Source organism: Acanthochromis polyacanthus, chromosome 19, assembly GCF_021347895.1.
Source record: "Acanthochromis polyacanthus isolate Apoly-LR-REF ecotype Palm Island chromosome 19, KAUST_Apoly_ChrSc, whole genome shotgun sequence".
Classification (NCBI taxonomy): Eukaryota; Metazoa; Chordata; class Actinopteri; family Pomacentridae; genus Acanthochromis; species Acanthochromis polyacanthus.
In genome coordinates this window covers 20,300,416-20,323,860 of record NC_067131.1, presented here as the reverse complement: position 1 = coordinate 20,323,860, position 23,445 = coordinate 20,300,416, and the positions used below count along the sequence as shown (strand labels likewise).

General features: G+C 39.0%; 1 protein-coding gene across 6 annotated transcripts in view; it reads left to right on the top strand.

The window, feature by feature from the left end:
• Positions 1-23,445, top strand: part of LOC110962323 (C-Jun-amino-terminal kinase-interacting protein 4-like) — an 83,927-nt gene that overhangs the window by 23,929 nt on the left and 36,553 nt on the right. For 5 of the 6 annotated variants that reach the window (XM_051939017.1, XM_051939016.1, XM_051939015.1 and 2 more), the window contains 9 exons: positions 6,248-6,345; positions 13,882-14,029; positions 17,516-17,987; positions 18,148-18,241; positions 21,429-21,553; positions 22,081-22,138; positions 22,580-22,732; positions 22,854-22,911; positions 23,081-23,211. In XM_051939017.1, coding sequence (XP_051794977.1) covers positions 6,248-6,345; positions 13,882-14,029; positions 17,516-17,987; positions 18,148-18,241; positions 21,429-21,553; positions 22,081-22,138; positions 22,580-22,732; positions 22,854-22,911; positions 23,081-23,211 — 1,337 coding nt within the window. Of the gene's footprint in view, positions 1-6,247; positions 6,346-10,990; positions 11,766-13,881; positions 14,030-17,515; positions 17,988-18,147; positions 18,242-21,428; positions 21,554-22,080; positions 22,139-22,579; positions 22,733-22,853; positions 22,912-23,080; positions 23,212-23,445 lie in introns of those variants that run through there. The other variant, XM_051939019.1, reaches the window with a different exon arrangement.

Genomic DNA, 23,445 nt, shown 5'->3' with positions numbered 1-23,445 from the left:
GTGGGGATTATTATTCGAAATGGGACTTATTTTCTTACACTACTGTAAGTATGACCAGGTAGTCAGCCTACTTTGTATGAAAGACACCTGCACCAAAACTTTTTCAAGGGGGCCCCGCCACTTAGTGGTCGAGCTAACTCCCCACCCAAGAGGTCGAGGAATGATCTCTTCTTTTGAAGCTCTTTTTCTTTTTTTATTCTATATTTTTTTGTGTGTTCTACAATTACTGTTCAATGTTCGGGGGTTTAAAGAGTATGTAATTGTTTTTTGTCCTTCATATGCAATACAAACAATACAAAGTAATTACTCTTAATGTTAATGGTATAACAAGCCCCATAAAAAGAAGCAAACTACTATCAAAGATGAAAAAAGAAATGGCCGAAATCATATTTTGGCAGGAAACACACCTTAGTTGTTTAGAGCATGAAAAATTTAAAAAATATGGTTTTAAAAATACTTTTTATTCGTCATCTGCCACAGGTCGTAAAAGAGGTGTAGCCATTATGTTACAAAACTCGATTAACTTTGAATTTCAGTCAGAAACAAAGGACCGAGAGGGAAGGTACATTATGGTGAGAGGGAAGATTAATGGCAAGGAAGTATCTCTGTTAAATGTTTATGCCCCTCCAGGCAGTAAAAAGGCTTTCTTTAAAAATATTTTTGAATTAATTACCCAATCTACTGGAGTCATGATCTGTGCAGGTGACTTCAATGTAATCCTGGATTCAAAATTGGATACAACCAATAAAAAAAAGAAAACTTACAAGTATTGAGAAATGGATTAAAAGACGAATTAAAGATCTTGGCATTTTGGATGTCTGGAGAGACTTCCACAAACAGGAAAGACAATTCACATTTTACTCAAATAGGCATAATGTTTACTCGAGAATAGATTTCCTCTTTATGTATAAATCTGAGAGACATAAAATAAGTGAATGTCAAATTGGTCAAAGGGATTTATCAGATCACTCAACTATTCACTCGAAAATACACTTTGAAGGTAGTCATAGAAAGACCTTGTGGAGATTTAATGTGAGTCTTTTAAATAACCCAGCTTTTAAACAACGGATGAGGGATCACTTAAAATCATATCTCGATAATAACGATGATGGTAGCGTTAACCCAGCAATACTGTGGGATGCTGCCAAAGCTGTTCTACGTGGCTTTATAATATCAGAAACTGCAGCTATAAAAAAGCGAAAATGAAGAAATTGTTAGATGCTCAAAAACTGCTCCAAGAACTCGAAAAACAGCATAGTGAAACAAAAGACTCTCGATTACTATTAAAAATGAGACCGCTAAAACAAGAAATTGACCAAATATATAGTGAGGAAGTAGAGAAAAAGCTCAGGTTCATGAAACAGAAATACTATGAGGCAGGTTCTAAGGCTTCTAAAATTTTGGCCTGGAGATTACGTAAACAGCAGTCAGATAATACCATCTATAAAATCAAAGACCCTGAAACAAACAAAATGGAATTCGACTTGAAGGGCATACAAAAGTCTTTTGAAAAATATTATCAGAAATTATATGATCAACCAAAACCATTTAATGCTGACTTAGCGGAGAATTTTTTAATGCCACTGGATCTGCCTTCTCTTGGTAAACTACATAATGAAAAACTAACTAAACCAATCACAACTGAAGAAATTGATAAAGTGATATCTTCGCTAAAATCAAATAAATCCCCGGGGCCAGACGGGTTCCCGGGGGAATGGTATAAAACACTGAGAGATGTATTGCTACCGATATTAGTTAAAAGCTTTAATTATACTTTTAAAGAGGGATTCCCCCCCCCTTCCTGGAAGGAAGCCTCTATTTCAGTGATTCCAAAAGAAGGGAAAAACTTGACAGAGTGTGGCTCCTACAGGCCTATTAGTGTCTTAAACCAAGACTACAAAATATTCGCCGCAATTATGGCAAAAAGAATGGAGGAAATAATGCCTTTTTTGATCGATGAAGATCAGACTGGGTTTGTCCAGGGAAGGCAGACTCAGGACAATATAAGGAGGTCTCTTCATTTAATTGAATATATTAAAAAACATAACTTAAATTCGATCTTATTAAGCATGGATGCCGAGAAGGCGTTTGATTCTGTGGGGTGGGAATTTCTTCACAAAGTAATGGAAAAATTTGGTTTTCATCAGGATTTTATTCGAGGCATCAAAACTTTGTACTCAGGCCCATTGGCAAGGATTAAAGTGAACGGGAGTCTATCAAATCCCATTCACCTGCGACGTGGCTGCCGTCAGGGCTGCCCTCTAAGCCCAAGCCTCTTCAACCTGTTCATTGAACCGCTTGCACAAGCTATAAGACAGAATGTAGATTTACAAGGTATTAAGATAAGAGGGTCTGAGTACAAGGTATGTCTTCATGCAGATGATGTTTTGGTTAGTCTTGAAAACCCCGATACAGGGATCCCAAGATTAATGGACCTACTGCTGCTATATGGAAATCTATCTGGCTACACCCTCAATATTGAGAAAACACAAGCTCTGGTATTTAACTTTATACCTACCCCTGACCTGAAGATTAAATATAAATTTAACTGGGACTCAAATTCTATAAAATACTTAGGAGTAAGACTAACAAAAGATTTATCCAAGCTTTTTGCAGAAAATTATCAACGAATCAATACTCGTATTAAAGAAGACTTGGACAGATGGTCTCCTTTGACCTTAGACCTGGGTAATAGAATAATGGTAATAAAAACCAATATCTTGCCAAGACTTCTCTACTTATTCCAGTCATTGCCCATTCAAATTCCTGATAATCAATTCAGAGAATGGGATAAGGTCATTTCTCGCTTTGTTTGGAGTGGCAAAGCCCCGAGAATAAGATTAAAAACTCTGCAACTGCCAAAAATTAAAGGAGGAATGAATTTACCATGCCTTAGAGATTACTATATGGCAGCACAAATAAGACCACTTATCCTTTGGTGCAACAATGAATATATTGCAAAATGGAAAGCTATAGAACTGTCATTGTCAAACAAACCATTACAGACTGTGTTGGGTAATCCGGTGCAAGCTAAACAATATGACTTCCAAAACCAATGGGTTAGATTCTCGATTGACGTTTGGCTGGATTTAGTGAAACAACTTAAACTTGAAAAGGAGATTTGTGTTTTAACATGGCCAGTACATAATCCACACTTTGAACCTGCTGTGTTGGATAGGAGTTTCACTGTCTGGGAAAAGCAGGGAATTACAGCATTATGTTTATTAATGGATAATATGAATTTCATAGATTTTCAAACTATGTTTGAAAGGTATGGCCTTGAACGGCGGGACTTTTACAAATATCTACAGCTTCGACATTACTTCGATAAAAATGTTAAAAGTATGCACCTGGTTACCCTATCTGGGATATTACAAATGTTTGTAAAAGCCTATAAATCAAAACCTTTCAAGAGGATAATTGGTGATCTATATCTGAATATTATAGAATTAAGAGGTCATTCAACATTTTATATCAAGGAGAAATGGGAACGAGAACTGGGAGTTGAAATAGTACCGGATGATTGGGAAAACATTATTGACACTCAAATTACCACAACTAATTCCCAAATATGGAGAGATTTCTCCTGGAAAACAATAATTAGATACTTTATAACACCAAAACAAAAATCGAGACAGACGGGTCAACCGGCCGAATGTTGGCGAGAATGTGGACACTGCCCCGCAGACCACACACATGTTTTCTGGCAATGCACTGTCCTTGACTCTTTTTGGAAAGAGGTTCAAAGGGTGATCACTGATGTTCTTGGTTTCAATGTTTTATTTACCTGTACATCTTTCTACTTAGGAAATATAGATAAAAGATTGCCCAAATCAGATAGGTATTTGCTAAAAATTTTTATGACAGCAAGCAAAAAAGCTATAACCAAGCGATGGCTAACTAAGCCCCCACCAAATATTAACCAATGGATGGCCATCGTTAATAATATTTATTGCATGGAACGCTTGACTTTTAACATAAGACTTCAAAAAGAAAAGGGTGATGCCTTGTGGGAAAAATGGGAGACATACTTAAGGGATAGGGGCATTTTTTGAACTTGTCAACATGGACAAGTTCTATATACCTAGAATCGTATTGCTTTTCATTTATTTCTTTATATATTTTGTGATATATCTTGTAGACCCCCCCTGTTTATGTTGTTCTTGTATTGTTTGCTGGTTTTTTTCCTTTTGTTGTCTGTTCTTTAACTGAAAAATTTGAATAAACATAAAGTTTAAAAAAAACAAAAACAATGTAGCATTAGAACACAGGCGTGATGGTTGCTGGAAATGTTCCTCTGTACCTCTATGTAGATATTCCATATAAAATCAGCCATTTCCAGCTAGAGTAGTCATTTACTACATTAACAATGTCTAGACTGTGTTTCTGATTAATTTTATGTTATTTTCACTGAAAAAAATGCTCTTCTTTAAAAAATAAGGACATTTCTAAGTGAACCCAAACATTTGAACAGGAGTGTTTATAGATGTCCCAATCAAGTTTTTGCCCCTGATTGGGATCTGAGTCATTTAATACCCAGTATCTCTGGACACCATGTTCAAACTGATAATAAAAAGTTGAATAAACACATACGTGTCACATTTCAAGCCTTCTGAATTCAGCTACTGTTACTCTATGCTAATGCTGGTGTTGGTAAGCTTAAGTTATTTGTGTGATATAAATGGCATACACACAGTGAAAAGTTCACATAATAGAGCCCAACTGTGGTAAAGGAGAGCAGCATGCTGGAATAGACAAATCACAATAGAGTGCAGTACAGAAAGAATTAGGTTTTGATTGGCATTATTGTTGCCTTTAAAGTATGCCCAGATTGGCCCCTGTGTCAAACCTTAGGATGGCTCAAGGCACCCATCAATGTGTATGACTGCACTATCAGCCTGGGAGGACCTTATCTGACCACATCAGCTTTCTAAACACGTAAATAAACAGGAAACAATGATCATATAAATAGATGAAGCTAGGGCTGGGTGATAAATCGAATTAATTCGATTAATTCGCCTTTTTCAAACCTGACAATATGAAAATTTGCCAAATTGTAAAATCGTGGCGAGCTTAAATATATAACAAAACAGATTCTTCCTCTACCTTTCACAACTTGTGCACTGGCGTTTGCTTCCGCCTCTCATCTCCTTCTGCCAGAACACTCACACCACCGTCATAGCAGACAGAACAGCAGACGAAGAGTTGGTCGCGAGAAAAGGGCCTCATGTTACATCGATTATATGGAAGTGGTTCAGCTTTGACAAGACTGACACAGAGCAAACTACAGTCATGTGCAAGGTTTGCAAAAGTACTGTGAAAACGAAGAGTAGCAGCACAACTAACCTCTTTCAGCACCTCCGGCAGAGGCATCCTGAAGAATGGGAAGACTGCCTGCAGCTACAGGAGTGCAGCATGGCAAGCACTAGCCATAGCAAACAGACCGCAAGGAAACCACAAAAATCGTAATCGTCCAAGATGACTAAAAAAATCGAGATTTTATTTTTTGGCCATATCACTCAGCCCTAGATGAAGCATTAGTTTACACCCTAATCAATTTGAAAAACACTGAAAAGAATACCTTTTTCACTATGGACCGATATTAAAGTGGTAGTTTGAGTCTTGAATGAAACAAAACAAAGTGATAATGAAAGATTGGGGAAAAGAAGAAAAAGAGGTATAGAGCTCACCTCTATGTGGCTACCTGCTAGCTCATTTCTGGTCTATCACCTCTGTGATAGAAATACTAAACTGAATTGAATGAAATAGACTAGAGAAGCGGGCCAGGTGAAAATGATTAAAACATAAAGGAACTGAACATGAATTATGTTTCTGCTGAGCCTTTGGTCTCTTTCTGCCTGTTATCCATTATGTATCACTAACAGATGCCTCAGTGTCCAAACAAACCTCACGGGCTTCTGCAGCCAACTGCTGATCTGAATAAGGCTGAATAAAGGAAATGAAAGCATAATGAAAGCTGTCACCTACTCTTTGTTGGAACATTTACATCATTTTTGTGAGCCTGACTGTCACAGCTGTGCCTGGACACAGCACACTTCATATGTGAGTGACCATACCAATGGTTTTAGATGGTGGGAGTTCTCAGGACCATTTTACAAATGGATCTACTTGACAACCTTTCTTTAGAGCATAATTGTGACACATTTTTGTTGTCTATCAACAGAAACATAATTTACTTCAACAAGATCATTTTAAGTAGACTAATTCTATCATTTTCACTTTACAGATGATCCACAGCTACATGGAACACCTGGAGCGGACGAAACACCAACATGCCATGATGACAGCAGAGCCCTCAGATACAGGCACACCAGCCAGAACACGGTTAGACAGCCACACTAGTTTTTCTCACTTCATGCTTTTCTGATTTGCTCTCAAATGTGCTCAACTGAACTGATCTTATTCATTAGTCCTATGAACAATTAATTACTGGAGTATTGTTGCAGCTTTCAGCCTCTTCTATGACTGACAATTCAGTAAGGTCTCTTTTGTCTCAGATCATCAACCTTGGCAACAACATAGCACAATCTCTGGTCAATATTTGTTATTTCTTGTTGTTTCTTATCGGGAAACACTTCTTTCAGAAACATTAAATCCTTTGTTTAGAGTGAAAGTTTCAATTAGACTACTATACAGTGTCTGACTAAACAGTTGTGTTTCAGTCCAAGACTTTCATCAGACAAATGGCTTCTTACAACCAAGCACATTCCCTGCGTCTATAGGAGGACATGAATCCCAAACATCATTCTACTGTATGGCAGTTTCCAACAGCGTACAGGAAGTTAGAAAGTTACAGCAGTCTGTTTAGTAACGATCCTAAATGTACCAAAATGGTTTACATTGGAAGGATCAATTCCTATAGAGTGAATGCCTAAAGAATATAGATAATAACTGTATTTCCAAAAATGTATATGTTACAGGCCAAATTAGAATCCAGGCAGATTTTAAATCCGCCTTGGCAGAATTAGAATTTTGATTTCGCCTCGGCTAGATTGACATTTGAAGGGTTTTGAATATGATATGCTCTGTTAATGTAATTATTTGTTTTCCGTAAAATTATGTACCTTGAAATTTGGTTTTAAATACAAGGTAAATAATTACTTTAGAAGTAATGTCAACTTTTGTCCTCAACACTTGGCAAAATAAACAGGGAAAAAATTATGTTGTCAAGTTAGTTTCTGGGTTTTTTTTTTCATATACTGTATACCAAAATCCTGTTAGAGGGTTAGGGTTATTCTTTCTAATATACAGGCTATTTATATATCAAGATTGAAATCCATACAACAACCATGGTAGGATTTTGATTTCGCCTAGGCGGATTTAAAATCTGCCTGGATTCTAATTTGGCCTGTGACATATACATCTCCAAAACCTTATAGGTTACATATGTTGGGATACATTTACTTGGCAAGTGAAATGTTAAACCACTGTATTTTAGTTATTTTAGTATTTTCTCTACTGACATGAGAAAATATATTATAAATAAATAGTTTGCATCTTGCAGCACTGAAATTGCATCAGTGATTCAAGATGAAGGAAGTCATTACACATTAATTTAATGCGACAGATATGTAGGAGTGGGATGAGCATATGAACAAGATTCAAACGGACTCCCGCATGCTAAATCTAAATTAAAGTGCACATATCTAATGTCACTACTCTCACCCTTTTATGTGGAGAATTTCTAGCTCTATAAATTGAATTTCAAGACTCAAGAAGATGGACGCTTGCAGTGTCTTTTTGTCATTGCCCATGTGATTGATTCTCCAGGTCTGCAGCTCTTTAGTGGAGCAACTCTAACCACTACAAGCTTTACTCCCACACACATACAGTATATTCGCCCTACAGTGAAGAGGCACAAGTAGGTCAGAGAACCTGAAAGAATGTTTGCAAAAAAAGGAGACTAACTTGAAAGGAGCATAAGCTAAATGCAAAAAACTGAGAAATGTAGATGCAGGGGTTATATGGCTGCTATAAAGATGTTGGGTGTTTGTAGATAAAGATGAATATTGAGACTATTTTGACAAGTGGTATTAAGGGATAATAAGATAAGACATGCTGTCATTAGAAGTCTGCTGGCAGCACTGAAACTGGAATGCTGGGGGACACTTCTGAGGATGCTGTGGATGTTGTCGGTGGGGTCCGTAGTTTGGCTGTTGTCGGAGTAATCTGCCTCGATGGGATGATGAGCTTTATGGCCCACTGCTCTTTTGCAGAGCAGAATATGACTCAGCATTGTGCTGTGGGGAGTCTAGAGGTCACAGGACCTTTGTTTCTGCTGAGGTGCAGTGTTTAGTTTAATCCAAGTAATATGTGATTATCAAAAGGCTCTAAGGTGTCAAAGTCTTCCACAGACCATGTGATGTTTTTGCTTTTTTTATGACTGCTTTTTCCTTTTTCCCTTTCTGGTAAAAACACCAATGCAATGATTGTTGTATGCAAGGGGTTAATGCTGCAAATAAATATGCTGATATCAATCTATCAAATATTTTACAAATTAATCAGTTCATTTAAACCCTTCCAAAAGACAAATGGCTATTTCATTGCAGTAGAAGCAGAAAAATTTGTAAATGAGAGCAGCTTTTGTTTGAAATTCCAATGTATTTAAATACAGTATATGAGAGCCCCTCCTGTGTGCTTTCTCTTCAGGTACTCATGTATTGCTCTTTGCAACTGTCGTCTGCCATCTAAATTCTGCACACTTCAGAAACCACCTTTTTGTTTTATACTGCCATACTCCTAAAGCTTTGGGTCTTTGGAAACCTTTGGATTTTGCTGTAGCCAACATTGTCTAAAACTGTATCGCTGACTGCAGCTGACCAATGACTGGAACCAAGATACTTAATACTGAAAAGAAAGTTTTGTTGTAATGAGCTGAAGTTGAAAATAATCATGCGTTTATGAAATATATTGATGTCAACACAATTTCTGCGTCAACTTTGTCGACTCTCACAGACAATTTTGTAGAGGACAGATTTTTGGGATATTATATTATGAATATGTTTTTAAAAAATATTTATTCACTTTTTTTTTTTTTTTTTACATTTTTGTTATTTGCCTGTGTTTCTTTACCTGAATAATTTATTTTCAACAATCAGATCTGACTTTTTTTGTTTATTCATGTTTTCGTTGTTTTGATTACACTAGCAGCGGGACTCTAAGGTTGGCAGTGTTGGTCTGTTATTCTTTCAGCCCTTGTGGTCCAGAATGAAATATCTGGACAGTGATTAAAGGGATTGCCATGCGATTTTGTACATAACTTCTTCGTCCACAGAGGATGTATCCAAATGACTGTGGTGACCACTCAGCTTTTGATCTGGCACAACCATGAGGTTAAAATTTTGGTTCTAAATGAAATGTCTCAACAATTTTTGGATGGATCGCTATAATATTTGGTATTGATATTCATGCTGCCCACGAGATGAATTGTAATAACGTTTAACAGTTATTCCTTGACTGGGTGGCACTGTCATGGCAAAATTTTACTTTGTCCAGAATTTTGGATTATAGTCAAATACCTACAAAGCCAATTGAATTACCAATATGACCATTTCCAGCCATGTATTATTTGAAAATCATCTGTATAAAAACAGCTGGATGAAATTAACAACAAGAACCATTAATTTGCTGTTTATATGTTGTTTTCCATCGTTTATGCCCCCTTCCTATACTTAATGGCACTGTTTGCCTTGAGGCATTTTGATGATAGTTGATAGTTCAGTGATGATTAAGTTGCAAAACCAAGGACCATAGCAACATTGTGGGCACATTTTTGTTTTAAACCATATGAAAAATTTGGCAATTAGTCAGATTTACAACAAAAAGTTGGTCTTCAATGGCAGTGACACCACAAACCTGATGTATCTGATATACAAATCTGATATATTCTGAATATATGGAATGAAAGTTTGAATATATATAGTAAAAGTCTGAATATATGGAATGAAAAACTGAATATATGGAATAAAAGTCTGAATATATCTAATGAAAGTCTGAACATTGTGTGTGTGTGTGTGTGTGTGTGTGTGTGTGTGTGTGTGTGTGTGTGTGTGTGTGTGTGTGTGTGTGTGTGTGTGTGTGTGTGTGTGTGTGTGTGTGTGTGTGTGTGTGTGTGTGTGTGTGTGTGTGTCACCAGTCTATCACAGGCCTACACAGAGAGACAAACAGTCACATTCACACCTACAGACAATTTGGACTTACCAATTAACCTCAGCATGTTTTTGGACTGTGGGCGGAAGCTGGAGTACCCAGAGAAAACCCACACATGCTCAGGGAGAACATACAAACTTCAGACAGAAAGACCCTAAATCCAGACCGGGACACAAAGCAGGGATTGTGAAGTCACAGTGCTAACCACTGAACAGCTATGCTGCCCTACAGAATAGAGATACAGATAATATATAGCAATATTCACAGTTACTTGTATGACAATTAATAGTAAAGTTTTCCTGATTGTGACATCCATTCATCCAACAGCTGTTAGAGCTTCCAGATATGCGTGTACTAACCTCGATGACACTTGCCATACCATAATTACAAAAACCTTGACTTCATTCAGCCTCTTAAACAATTTGCCTGTGATTTGACTACACCAGAGAGGAAAGAGAGTTTTTGCATATCACACATGCCTGTATTTTAGTGTAATTTGTAGAGTTGTTTTCACCTTCACTTTATATCAAAAGATACTAATTGAATCGTTTTTGATTTTGTGTTGTGAAGCAGTAACTCATTAAGTCCAACAGGTATGAATAGTGTTTAGTTGATATTCGCTGTGATGTGTAATGTTTTAATGTGGACCATGTCTTTACTCTCCTGCAGCCCCTTGTGTTTCTTTGGTCTGTCACCATGCCTTGAGTTAATGCAGACAGTTTGCCAACGTCCATCCCTCACACACACTTTATTCAGTCTCCCCATTTTCCAGCCAATAAGCTGCAGCCTGAGATGAGGCATATGGAACAAGCTGCCTCAGCATCCAAAAGAGAGAGGGAGATGGGGAGAGAGAGACACAGAGGGAGGGGTGCTGGGTGCTATCACAGTGAGAGAGGGAGAGTGTCAGAGCGTTCTAGATTGCACAGCAGCAGCCATGTCGCATCTCGGTAGAGCATAGGAAGAGTGAGGAGGAAGAAAAGCAGAATCACCTGCCAGACGAATACAGTGGAGGAGAGCTGCTGCTGCTGCCGCCAGCCTCTCGCTGCTCTCTCTGTGGATGATCTACTGCTCTGCTGTGTGAACTGCTGCTGCTGCTCTGCTTTAATCAGACACTGCTACTAAAGCCACCGGGATTACTGTTGTTGTGACTGCTGCTGACATGGTATTCTGCCTTTGACTTGCTCCCACCTCGTCTGCCTCAGCACTGAGCTGCAGCGTACAGAGTTCACAGCTCTGCACTCTTTGTAGACTCTCAGCGAGAAGGATACATCTGTGACCCCTGCTGTAGATGTGCCTACAGTAGTCTAACCAAAACAACAGAGTAAATTTGGTTCTTCAGTGACCCCCACCACGCTGCTGTCATCGACTGTACCCGTCAACCTTCGCGTCCCCCTGTGAGGCATTGGGCCATGATCTGGGGGGGCCATGAGCCCCGGGTGTATGCTGCTGTTTGTTTTTGGCTTTGTAGGTGGAGCAGTGGTCATCAACTCTGCTGTACTGGTCTCTCTGTCAGTGCTGCTGCTGGTTCACTACTCTGTCTCTACTGGAGGCTTACCTGCCCTGCCTTCTTTACCCTCCTTACCCAGACCCAGCAGGTACAACCTGTATTATGTGTGTTATGTTAGTTTGTAGGTGTTTAAAACTGATGTATCTTGATTTATCTTTCCTGTTTTAGCAACAGCCAGGTTGTAGGCATGCAGTGGCCGCATTGCTGCCATGTGGGTATGTTCTAGTCAGACAGCATGAGACTGCAGACTAGAAGTAGGTCAAGAGAAAGGTACAAGTGGCACATCATCAGACTACATCACCTAAGATATTTCAAATTCTCCTGGAGTTTCTGGCTGTTTGTAATTATTCTTTAAAATTAGTTAACATCTTTTCAGAATACTACTGGTACTGGTAAATGGAATCCCCCCCCCCTCCCCACTACTCGGTACAAAAGACAAAAGGCAGCACTGGTCACCATCAGTGGCCAGCATGTGACCTTTTCCTCTCAATATGGTGGTGTGTTCATTGTTTTTGGGCTGCTGCTTTTCATCACTGCTAGCCGGCTGCTCTATTCCCCATGGCAGCCATTGTTCTTCTCACTCTGTACAGTATTTTTTTTCATACCTGGTTGCTGGAGTGAGAAAAGCTGCCAGTGTGTGTTTGCTCTGATGCAATGGAGTGTGCAGTGTGTTTATTACAATCTGTTCCTGAATATTATTGGTTTCTTAGTGCTCAGAGAAAGTTTGTATGTGATCATCTCCATGGAAGAGTGAGCTGGTTGAGCTTTATCGTTGGAGCTAGAGGTGATGAATCAGATTTGTTCTTGCTGATGTGTCCCAACCTCTGTGTGAAGTCCATCAGCTGACCTCCTTCTAACAATGCATCACAAAATTTATCTCCATCCTAGAAACTGTTACAAATGAATTTATGTTATTGCCTGAACCAATAGGTGGGAGGTAATGGAGTTTGCGAGCTTTATTTCTCTTTCACCCCTTCAGTGCCAAGGGAGTCTTTGCTACAACATCTCTTTGTCAAATCTCCATTCAGTCTGTTTGTTTTGTTTTATCTAACTGATTGCGTTTGACTGATCTGCTTCAAATGAACTGGAGAATGGACAAATTAATGCCCATTCAATTTAGCAAAACCAAATTAATGTATGCTTTATGTGAGTGGCCTCAAGCTTAGTGAATTACTGTTGCTATTTAAACAAAACTTCATCATTCCACAGTGTAGCGTTTTTTAGCCAGTGTCACTGTAGGAACCTCATCACAGCGTGGAGGAGGGAAAAGCCATTTAAACTAATGAACACATGTCCAATAGTGTTTTTATAGTCCTTTTATATCCTACACTCTGCAGTCCTTATTGCACACTATAAATCACATGTTCTTGCACCCCACTGTGGGTGATGCTACTTTCTTCACTTAAGACATTCTTTGCTGCCAAAAGAATTGTTATTATTATAAGAATGCTATTAGCATAACTGTATTGCTGGTAATATCAGCCACACTAAAATATCACAGTAACTATTAAATGGACTGCTTCAAAATTTGGGATAAGTGGTTATGGTGCCCAGAAAATGAGTTCTAATGAGCTTGCTAGTCAGTGTTAGCTCTAACAGCTGGGCAAAGTTTTTACTTAACTAAGAAAATATCTTAACATATCTAGGCTGAATTTGTACACACAATGTTTCTGTTCATGGGTCCAGATACTCCTAATAATTTTAATGATCACTAGTGCTACAATAAAGTTGATGCTTGTGATGTCAGTAAAAAAATTCTGACTACTGCCGAATAGATTGCCATGAACACACATTCAGGATAAATTAATCCAGCTTCAGTGATACCTCAAAATTTGAATTACTGCTTTGGTTGTTGACCGTACACCTGCAAAATAATTTACGTTGCCAATAACATCAACTGTGTTGTGCTAATTAAAATGCTAACACATAAATCTAAGATCGTAAAAATGATAAACAGTATGTCTGCTAAAAATCTGCATTTTTCTTGTAAGCTTGATAGCTCACAGACATTAGCATTTTACCTCGAGCACTGCTGTTCCTAAGGAGAACCTCAAAGAGCCACTAGCATGACTGTAGACTCTTAGTCACACATCCTAGTTACATAAGAGTAACCTGACCAACAGGCCAGTCTCCCAGAAACTTGTTTTGAAAGTTGTTCTTTTTACTTTTGAATCATCCTTCCCTTTGTTTCTTTCTGTCTCCAGGAAAGAGCGCCCCATTTCCATGGGCATATTCCAACTTCCTGGGACTGATGGTGTGACCCCTGATGTCCGGAGAGAACCTGTGGACACCCTATCTGAGCCATGGAGATTCAATAACCTTAGCCATCCACGCTCCAACACCAGTCTCAAGGTATGACGCACACAGGTGCTACTTTGTAGTCTTGATTAATTCAAAAGAAAGACTTCTCTTCATATTAAGTGTAAAGTTACTGGGCTTCCCACGGATCAGACGGGTGACATCATCCCCTGTTCACTTAAAAGAGGTTGTGGAAACTAAATGCAAACACCCAGTGCCAGCGATCTCCAAAGAAAGAGTACATTTCTATTCTGAGAGAAAGGATTGTTCACTGTGTCTAGAATTTTTAGCAGCCAGTGAGCTTGTGAGTGTGAGACAGAGTGGCTTGAAGCCAGCAGAGGAAGTGGTACCATTTGGGGGCCTGCCTTTAACCTCGAGGGAGGGTGGAAAGGACACAGTGTCTTCACATTGTTGCTGTTGGAAACCATGCTGCAAGCAAGGGTCCATCATGAATATTAATGAGCATCTAATATATATTCATATGTGGTTATTACACTAGTACTGGCTCAAACGCATGTTGTACAAATGTGGAAGTGGGTTGACTTTTAGTATCCCAAATTATTCTTCAGATTATTGGAACTGCTGTTTGATTGTTTTATCACTGAAATCCAAGGTATTTGATAATTCTTCACCTGGCTTTGGGCACCTCACAGAGACTACTGGAGTGCAATAGAGGTTTCATAGTGCATCTTTTTTTTTTACCTCTGCACAGTGACACACACACACACACACACACACACACACACACACACACACACACACACACACACACACACACACACTCATTTACACTTCACCCACTGTGCAGCTACATAACAGTGCCTTAGAGCTTATTTCTCGGACTTGACATTTTCGGAAGATTTATGGTTTTTAATCCCTTCCCTCTCACCATGTTCAGAGGTGTGTGTGTGAAGGCTTTTTGGAGGGTTAGAGAAGAGCCACTGCTGGCAGAGGAGCATCACTCTCCCCTAGTTAGCTGCTCAGTGCTACTATAGCAACAATAGAATGACGCCAGCATGCAGGCAAGCAGTGTGAAAGGAAATACTCTCATCATTGCAGAGAGAGGAAAATCGGTGGGTTCAGAGGGAACAGAGAATACATTTGACCAAGAGATAGAAGATGGTTCAGTCTCTCAGATTAGCTCATTTAGTGTGTGTGAAAGCTTTACAGTGTCCTCTGTGCCATTTAAGTGTGTGTTTTCAAGGTGACAGAGGGATCTGTGTGGGTGCTTTGTTATTGTTCTGATTGATTGTTTTCCATCAGCACTGTGCTATTTATGGGACATGAGGCATCTGCTACTATCAGATCAAAACAATGCAGGCCTGGAAAATCGGGATGCCGCTATGTGCAGCTTAGCGCTGATGAAACCTTAGCATATTAGATTGGTACTGTAAATGCCACTTCAGTGTTCATTCACTTAAACAGAGAGCATTTGCCAAGCAGGTCACCTTCTCCAGAAATAGTGCTAACTACTGAGTTTTCTCACAGAGTTCAGTTGGTTTAACAGTATTTTCAATATTTTTCATTTACTGTATAATGTGTATGGAAAATGAATGAGCATGATCTTTAATATTCCTCAGTTGGAGGAACTATTTTCCCCAATCACAAGGAAAAGTGAGAGTTCACAAGAGAATATTCACCATCAGGAGGCTGATCGGGACCAGGTAGATCTCTACCTCATGCCCCAACTCCAGCCTTGGCATCCACCACACTAACCTAGTTCTTTGCTCTGTTTTGTGTCATGGTTGTGGTGGAGACTTTGCTGCATATGTTACTAAATTAGATCATGCTAACATTTAGGTAATACCTCACATGCATGATGCTTACTGGTCATGTTTGTATTTTTAGAAACAGGATATGTTTTTTGCAGTGTAAGATGTGTCAGTGTTTCATAGCTTTTCATAGCCAAATGTTAAAATTAAATGATGATTAATATGAGGATGACATGAGTTAATTATATTTAACATGATGTTTTTGCTGTTGTTGCACAATGGATGGAGATTTGTGGAGAGACAGAGCCTCATGGGGCCTGCACCACAAATTTCCTGTATGGAAGATCAAGAGACAGGTTTTCAACTGGCTCAGTTATTGCTGGGTTTACTGATTCAGATATAAGAGAAGCACCTAATTGTCAATAACATCTGTAGAACTTGGTGTACAATCCTGTATAGACATTTGGTAATTGTAGTTGCAAAATGTGCTATTTAAGAATGAGAAAGATATAGTGTAATCACAAAGACAGTTCAAAGTGAAATACAGCAGGGAGATGGGCCTCACTGGTGCGCCTGACATTTAGCAGGTCTCTCTGTGTGTCTACCCATGCAGATAAAATCACTTAGTATCAGCTTTACAAAGTAATTTTTGGTACTACACCAGTCTGAGTTGCTGCACTGCAGTACTTGAATGGAGAGCAGAGATTTCTCTGTGCTGCCCAGCTGCCTCGTAGCATCTACTGATGCATGCACCACCTCAAGTAAACTCTCTACCTATGGAAACACTTAAATATGATAAAGCTGCCAACATTATGCATTCTATTTAGCACAAAGATTTCAAAGCTGGAAACGATGTTTTTACTGTCAGGGCATCAATACTCTGAATTGAAATGTTAAAAAGCGCAACGTCTCAAGGACAACTCATGTGCGTTGACAGATGGCTGGCAGAGCAACTCCTCTTTCCTGCAGTTTCTAAGTACCAGACAGCAACAACTGAAGCAGTTGGCAGTCAGAAAAAATACAAAATTTAAACTCTGCTCATAGAAGACAAGAAGAGCTCCCTTTTTTCTGCCTTCTGTTCCAGATCATCTTCATTAAAATATGTATCTGCTCCATTGTTTCTGAAACAGTCATTTACATTGTGGTAAAGAATGAACAATGTGTTTGTAAACTAACAGCAAAAACACAAATTAGAATGTTATATTTAGTGCTAAACCTGTATAGTTCCAATGGAAAATATTTAAAATAAAAGTCTCAGAGAAACAGTATAAATCCCCAAGAAGATCTACTGCTGTACTACGAAATTACAGACCTAACTAAATACCTTTGTGGGGATGTTTTTTGTTTTTTTAGTAAGAGGTTACAGGTACTCTTGTCTTCATACCAAGTCTTGCAGAATGTCAATGCATCTATGTTGTTATTAAATGTAAAAACTTCACTTCCTATGCAAGTATAATCAGTAATTGTTATTTTCAGTTTACTCTAATTTTTCTGTTGCATATTATATTTTGGTTTGTGCTGCATTTCTCTGGGGTTGAGTTACACGATAAAGTGCATTATTTCTGGTATTTTAACTTTATTTTATTCGCAGTATTTGAGTATGAGGAGTTTTTTGATAACCTTACCTTGATGGTATTTAACTGTTTGTTTGTGTTTGGTTTGCATAACAATGAGCTGCATGTACCCTAGTTTATAGGTGAAAATGAGTGACGTGACCCAGCAGTAAAGTTAAAAAATAAAAATTGAAAATCACAGTTGACTTTCTGATGATCACAGTTTCGTCTTTTGCTTCCTTCTGTTTCCTGATTCTCTCTTCATCTTCCTTAAGGATGAATTTGCTCATGTGAACCACGGAAGCCCAAAATCCAGCAGCACGCCAACCAACCAGGGAAGTATCTCCAAAAGTGGAACTCCCATGTCTTTGCAAGATGGAGGGTCCAAATCCAACACTTCCATGTCCTCTCAGGGTGGTACCTCTAAATCAAACACACCCACGTCTCCACACAGCGCTATTTCTCAGTCCACCACACCACTGTCTCCTCATGACGGAGCGTCCACTGGCATGAGTGCAGTGTCCAGTCTCGGGGGAGGTTCTGCCTCTGCCACATCACTGTCTACTGATGTTGCCATGGCGTCTTTGGACACACCTGTACAGGAGCAGGATGGGCTCAACAAGAACCTGGACCGCAACAGTGGAAAACCTGAGAGTAGTAAGAACATCACAGCAGTGCAGGGAGGACAGCAGGGACAGTTCGGAGATGATGGTCAGGAGTTTGCTACCACACCTCTCCAGAGTGATGGTCAGTAGAGAACCCTATATGTCTGTCAATATTAAAATTTAAATATCACTCACTTTGGTTTGATTGCACTGGCTTGTAGTTGTTGACATTGAATAATTTGAATCATATACTGTGCCGGTGTTACAAAAGCCAACACTATTGTCTGTGCTTGTTGTACTAGATGGAACAGACAACCTGGAGAAGTCAGAGGTGCAGGCGATCATAGAGTCCACTCCTGAACTGGACATGGACCTCGCTGGCTGCAGAGGAACAAGGTAAAGCATTGATCCTGGATGAGGACCTCCATCATTGATAACTTTGCAGATTATATTTTTAAATAATCACCTAATCTGTGAACTGTGACAACAGAGAAAAGTACAGTTTCATCTCAAAATGATGTCTTCAAATAGGTTGTTTTGTGCAGTGACAGCCCAAAATCCCCAAATATTTATTTTTGTATATTTATTATGGCAAAGAAAGCTGCCAAGTCTCACTTTAAAAAGCTGCAAAAAGGGAACGTTTGATATTTGACCTGAAATATGACTCATATTATTCCTTTTGTTATATTAATAATTTATTGGCAAAATAGATGGTGACAAATTTTTTTTTTTTTTTCATTTGGCAGTTTTCTTAGTGTCAATTAATTCCATGACAAGACTTGAAACCAACTGGTCATTATTCCGTGTACATGCTGATTTCCAGATTCTGTCTGAGGCACTCAACCTCGAGGCCAACGGTTTGTAGTGAAGTTAGAAGACTTTAGAGCCCATGCTATGTTTTTAGTGTGTTTCTTTTAGTTTGTTATAAATAGCTTTTTGTGCATGTGAAAAGTTTGCAGGCTTTTAAAAGGCCAAAGTTCACGCAAAGGGAGTTATTTGTGCCCACAGGAAACACTGCTCCTCGTGTGTCTGAACTAATTAGAAGTCTTGACTTTTCTTCTGTTCCTTATCTACATCACCATGTAGCACATTTTTACCATGACTGCCTAGCAGCTAGATTGACATACTCTCAAAAAAGAATAAACACCTGCCATTATGCACCATTATTTCCTCAGTAGAGGTGCTTCTGCTCGAGCTGTGTTCCTTCTTTTATAGAATCTGAGGTTACTGTACGTAACCATTATTGCCTCACTTTTGTCTGGCCAGCTGACTAATCGGAGCAGACTGAACCTTTCTGGGAGAGGGGTCTTAAAGAGAAAGGAGATAAAACGAAGCATTTCAGACAGAGAGTGAGAAGAGATGTACAATATGAAAGTGTGTGTGTTTGTTTTTTTAACTATTAAGGCATGTAAACATATTCTAGTAGATCCCAAAATATGTTATATATCTGTCCATGTAAAATAGTCCCAAAGAGGCTTGTGTAGTACAACCAACAGCTCCAGAACAGCTACTGAACACACCTGGAAACTGTTGCTGCTAAGGTTAAGACTGATCACAAAACCACAAAACGTAGTCTAGTAACTTCCGAAAGCTGATGTGAACTGCAGTTCTTAGCAAAGGAAATTTAAACAGGATAAATAGTGCATTTGTTAGGGGCTACCTTTAGTTGCTCAGTCATCCACATTTCTGCTCTGGTGAATACTTTCAGTTCTAAAATTGAGAATGTGAGAGTATCTAGTGTGTGTTTTGGTGGTATTAAAGGAACATGTCTTCCAGTGCAACAGCGTGGCATGCAAATGTGTTTGTTTTTGAATAGAATGTACCCCTTTGGCTCAGAGGAGTGAAATATATCAAGAGACATTTTTCAAAAGCAGAAAAAAGCCACTATTTAAATGAATATAGTGACACTAGTTTGGTTGATAATCCTTTGACTGCACAATAAAAAGAATTAGGAAAAATAACATTACAAATATTTCATTGAAACAAATGAACACAAGTTAAGCTGATGTTTTCTGTAGTACATAAGTAAAAAAAGAAAGGCACTCAGAGAGCACAGTACTCTGCCAAGGCTGATCAGTTGTACCATTTTTGACGGCTGAAATCTTGAAAAAATTGTGGCACACATCACAGCACTATAGAATGTGGCCATTTAATATAGATGTACCCACTAACAAAAGTACCTGGCACTGAGCACAGGCATGTGTTATGTATGTGTACATTATGTACAGATGCCGAATCATGTGGCCTAAATATGTAGAAGCGGGCGGTGGGAATTAATGGCCCTCGGAAACACCCCCACAGTTTAATCAGTTGTTCCTTGTATTATTTCCGATGGATAAGTCCCGATAAGTCCACAACGGTGGATTTGTAATAGGATCACAATCATGTGATCCTCAGCAGGCAGCTGACATAGGTTCAGTTTTTGTCATAGTTACAGTGCTGCTATTACACAATGATACAGAAATCTTTAACAAATCCGTGGGTCCGGACTATAAGTTACCTCACTGCTAAAATCTAATAATGTGGGCCTTGTGTCATTTCTGACCTTCCCTGAAAATTTCATCCGAATCCGTTAGTCCATTTTTGAGTAATGTTGCTAACAGACAGACAGCTAGCCTAGCCGCGCTAGACAACCCACGGCAACGAATTTAATTCTCTGCCAGGGTGGGTCTAGTTACCCTCCATAAGGCTCAAGGTTGGATGCTCCTAAAACTGGCCGGACGAATCACCATGAAGTGTAGAGTCAGAAGGCGGGCGTTTCTGACAGAAACAACCGGCGCACAATAAACAGTTATCTTTCGACTCGGCTTTGGCCACAGCCCTTAAAGATTTGAAGCTAAAATTCAACTTGAAAGATAAACAAAGGACGGCACTGAAGTGTTTCATTGAGAAGAAAGACGTATTTGGACTTATCCTTAATATACCAGTTGGCTCCGCTGGTTGGGAAGCTAATGGGACTTAGCCACAATCCACTGGCACTCTAGGAACTACGTCAGCCTATTTGTTGCGCTGATTGGTTGTATACCTACCCAATTGCTGCAGAGTGATTTGAAAGACAACCTTTTAGCCTGCCTCCCTCCCCGTCGAGCGTTCCTAGACCCTTGTGTCTTAAGAGCTGGGTCTAGTGCGGCTAGGCTAACAGACAGCTAGATGGACAGACAAACGTACAATCGTTACATAACTCCGCCATTCCTTGGTAGAGTATTAACACGATTTAGGAAAATAACAACATAGAGATGTCTGTTTTTGCAATAAGCCCTTGGCTTGTTGGTAGGAGAAATTGTTGTCCATTTTTTAAATTTTTTTCAATGAACTTGCTACCAATAAGAAAAACTTTGATATTTTCTACTTGTGAAGTGTCCACATCACAACGTGCTGATGTTTACTTTTATTTATTTTTTCATTTTTGCCAATATTATGTTTGGATTCCAGTTGTTCTCAAAATGTATGAAATTGTAAAAAATGTAGAATACATCTAATCATCACACTATTGCAGCATCATGCCGTCCCCACTATGATAATCATTTTTTCCTCCCTCTCTCCTGTCTCGCGTTGCCTCCCTGTGCCTCGCCTGTGCATCCAGTACTCCAACTAAAGGTGGCATAGAGAATCTAGCATTCGACCGTAACACTGAGTCTCTGTTTGAGGAGCTGTCGTCTGCGGGAAATGACCTCATAGGAGATGTGGACGAAGGAGCTGACCTGCTAGGTAAGAAGCCTCACACTGTCGTGACTTGTTATTTGGCCGCAATCTTTACTTTTACAAACAATTTTATTCTTGTTCCGTGTTCTCTGAATTGTCTTCTCCTTGGCTGTCGGGCTTAATCGTCTTGACAGATGAGTTTTCTGGTGTGTACCAGTAAATCCTTCCCAGGTTTCTTAAGCAGCTTTTTGTTGTGTTCATTTGTGCCCCTGATTGTTTGTTTTCTGTCCCCTCTGTCACTTTTTCATGGCTGTCCAGAATAAATTAGAGTAGTGCTACTGGTGCTGTGAAGAGCAATGGTATTGTAGACTAGAAATGTTCAGGTTAGACCATTTAAGAGTCTTATAAACCTCTTTCTGATCACCCTTTCCATGACTCTCAGACTACAACTTTCTAGGTAAGACTGACTGTGTTATGTTAGCATAGAGGATAGTCATAAATACATAAATGGATGATTACATTATTGTTTTTAGTGCTATCTGTATGGTTTTATTTAATGTTGGAACAGATGATAAGATTTCATACTCTTACAGGTATGGGCCGAGAAGTTGAACACCTTATCCATGAGAACACCCAGCTGCTGGAGACCAAGTTAGTATTCGTTAGAACTACTGAAAACATACCTACCGGTATTCTCTTGTGTGCTGGCAAAAAAAAAAAAAAAAAACTATATATATATATATATATATATGCACATATATAAGATAACAGTGCTATCAATAATGTGTTTTGTGTGTGTGGTTGCTACTGTTTATTGTCATTGGCAATTATGATAATAATAATGACCCAACACTGTAGCACTGTTTCTGATTGGGATTCCATCTACAGATTTTTCACTATTTTTGTTCTTTGCCCTGTTGCTAGAAAGAGTGATATTGATTGATGATAAGCTAAAATCAGCTAGTGATTTATAAATACATTAACACAGAAACAGCCATCTTGTTCCATTATGGAGAAACATGACGGTGCTGCCACCTTGTGTTTCATAGTTATATCACATGATAACATATGCGTGTGTATGTTTGTGTTCAGAAATGCTTTGAATGTGGTGAAGAATGACCTGATAGCACAAGTAGACGAACTGTCATGTGAGAAGGAGGTTCTCCGAGGAGAGCTGGATGCTGTCACTCTGGCCAAGACCAAACTGGAGGAGAAGAACAAAGATCTGGAAGAAGAACTTAAGAAGTAAGTTGGTGTCAAAACACAATATGCAAACATGACAACATGACAGCATACCAGTCTGCAAATTGCATTTTGACATACACTGTACATTGCTGCATAAATCTTGGTTTTGTATTTGTTTCAGAGTTCGAGCAGAACTGGAGGATACCAAACAGAAGGTCAAGAATGACAATGAAGATGATGTGAGTCCTTAATGCTTGTGTCATATTCCTGTATGAACGAAAGCAATCTACAATATATTTTTGGGATGTTCAACAAACTTTGAATACAAGAACATGCAATCTTCATGTAACCGTTACTAGAATGTGTTGAATAGTGGCTCCCTGGTCTCTACTTGTGTCATGCCTGCAGAGTGATGTACCTACAGCACAAAGGAAGCGCTTCACCAGGGTAGAGATGGCCAGAGTCCTGATGGAGAGGAACCAGTATAAGGAGAGGCTGATGGAGCTGCAGGAGGCTGTCAGGTGGACAGAGATGATTCGGTAAGACAGGAGGAACAACGGCATATTTTCAGCTGTATATCTGTGCTTTTCTAACTGGAGACCCGCATGCATGAATATACATATGCAAAAACAGGGTTTCCGCGGGGTTTTAAAAGTATTAAAAAGTGATAAATCAAAAACGCAAAATTCAATGGCCTTAAAAGGTTTTAAATTTGGGCAAACGGTATTATTTTTTAAAAACGAGGTATTATTTTTTTCTTTTAGACAATGAGC